This window comes from Acanthisitta chloris, unplaced genomic scaffold, assembly GCF_000695815.1.
Source record: "Acanthisitta chloris isolate BGI_N310 unplaced genomic scaffold, ASM69581v1 scaffold20155, whole genome shotgun sequence".
Lineage (NCBI taxonomy): Eukaryota > Metazoa > Chordata > Aves > Passeriformes > Acanthisittidae > Acanthisitta > Acanthisitta chloris.
The window spans coordinates 1-1,441 of NW_008673379.1; the positions used below are offsets into that span (position 1 = coordinate 1).

At 45.2% G+C, this 1,441-nt stretch overlaps 1 protein-coding gene across 1 annotated transcript; it reads right to left on the reverse strand.

The window, feature by feature from the left end:
- Nucleotides 1–199: 199 nt before the first annotated feature.
- HOXB7 (homeobox B7) lies at nt 200–662 on the reverse strand. Its single transcript, XM_009074947.1, has one exon. It carries the CDS (start codon nt 617–619, stop codon nt 200–202), a length of 420 nt encoding a protein of 139 aa, XP_009073195.1. The 5' UTR covers nt 620–662.
- Nucleotides 663–1,441: the final 779 nt, after the last annotated feature.

Sequence of the window (1,441 nt, forward strand, 5' to 3'; positions counted from 1 at the left end):
GGGGGGATGGATTGGGGAAGGGGGGGCTGATGTGTCGCTCTCTCCCTCTCTCTTTTGAAGATGCGTTTTCAGTGAAACGTCATGAAAGGAGTTAGGGACAATTCCCCCCTCCCCCCCCAGAGATTTTTACTGAAGATAGCTCAGGTGGGTCTTCTCTGAGAGCTCAAGTAAAGCAAGTTGGTTTTTTTTTTTTTTTTTTTTAGGGAGACTCCGACTTACCTGTACTCCTCATCCAAGGGTAGATACGGAAATTACTGTCGCTTTGTAAATCTGAGTCCCTCTGGTCCGTTTTGCTGCAGTTTTGCTTGGAAGCATCTCCCGGGCACATCATGGAGAGGTTTTGCTCGAAGGGGGAACAGTGCATGTTGAAGGAGCTGTGCTCCAGGCCATACCCCGAGGAATACATACTGGGGGGTTGAGGATGCACAGCACTTCCACTGGAGTAAAGCCCAGGCATGGAAGCAGCGAAAGGAGAAGTAGATCCTGCCCCATACCCAGTTCTTTGGGTGTTAGAGGCAAAAGCGCAAGAAGTTTGCTCTGGAAAGACTCCGGATGGGAAAACCGAACTTGCGGCTTGATATTTCGAAAATAAAGCATTGGCATAATACAATGAACTCATAATTTGGCCGGGTGATTTGTAGGTCGGGACGTTTTAGTGTCGGTTTTACGAGGTACCGTGATATATTACGGAATTAGAGTCCAGATTTACACCAAAAAAGAGCCTTTTTTTCCTCCCGGCCCTAGTGACGCGAGGGCACGTGGCTACCTCGGCACCAATCGCCTCCTGTTCCCTCCTCGGGGGCACGGGACTGTGCGGCTGGATTTATAAAATATGATAAATAATTGATGCGATATAAAACCCTTCCAAGATCTATGCTGCGAGGAGGTGAAATTGTGCTAGAGTCGATAAGCAACCTGTAATCAGTTTTCAGCTTAGACCGAGAGAGAAAGAGGGAAAGGAAAAAAAAAAAAAAAAAAAAAAAAAAAAAAAAGAAAAAAAAAAAAGGAAGGCAAAAAAAAAAAAAAGGGGAGGGGAAGGAGGGGGGGAAAAGCACGTTGCTGATAAACCAGCGGTTCCCTCACGGTCTCTCTCTGCTGGAGGAAAAGGATGGGAGGTCTATTTATCCCTTTATTGATCCTGACTGAAATTCTCTCCTTCGCACCATTTCCTCGGCTCCCAGCTACTTTTTCTCAAGACTGTACATAATTCCCTCCCCCCTTGACCCTCACCCCCCTCCCTGTCCCCCCTCCTCAAAAAAAAAAAAAAAAAAAAAAAAAAAGTCTCATCCTCAAAAAAAAAAAAAAAAAGACAAATGTCTCATTGATACCTAATAGTTTCAGGGATTTTTTTTTTTTCCTCTCCAAATGCCATTCAGCTCTATATGTAATTTATTCCAGTGCCACAGGCTTTGAGCTCCGTATCGAGCTGGCATTTGCTTTG

What these genes read in the sequence shown, in the direction of transcription:
- HOXB7 (XM_009074947.1), bottom strand. Translation starts at nt 619, where the DNA reads ATGAGTTCATTGTATTATGCCAATGCTTTATTTTCGAAATATCAAGCC.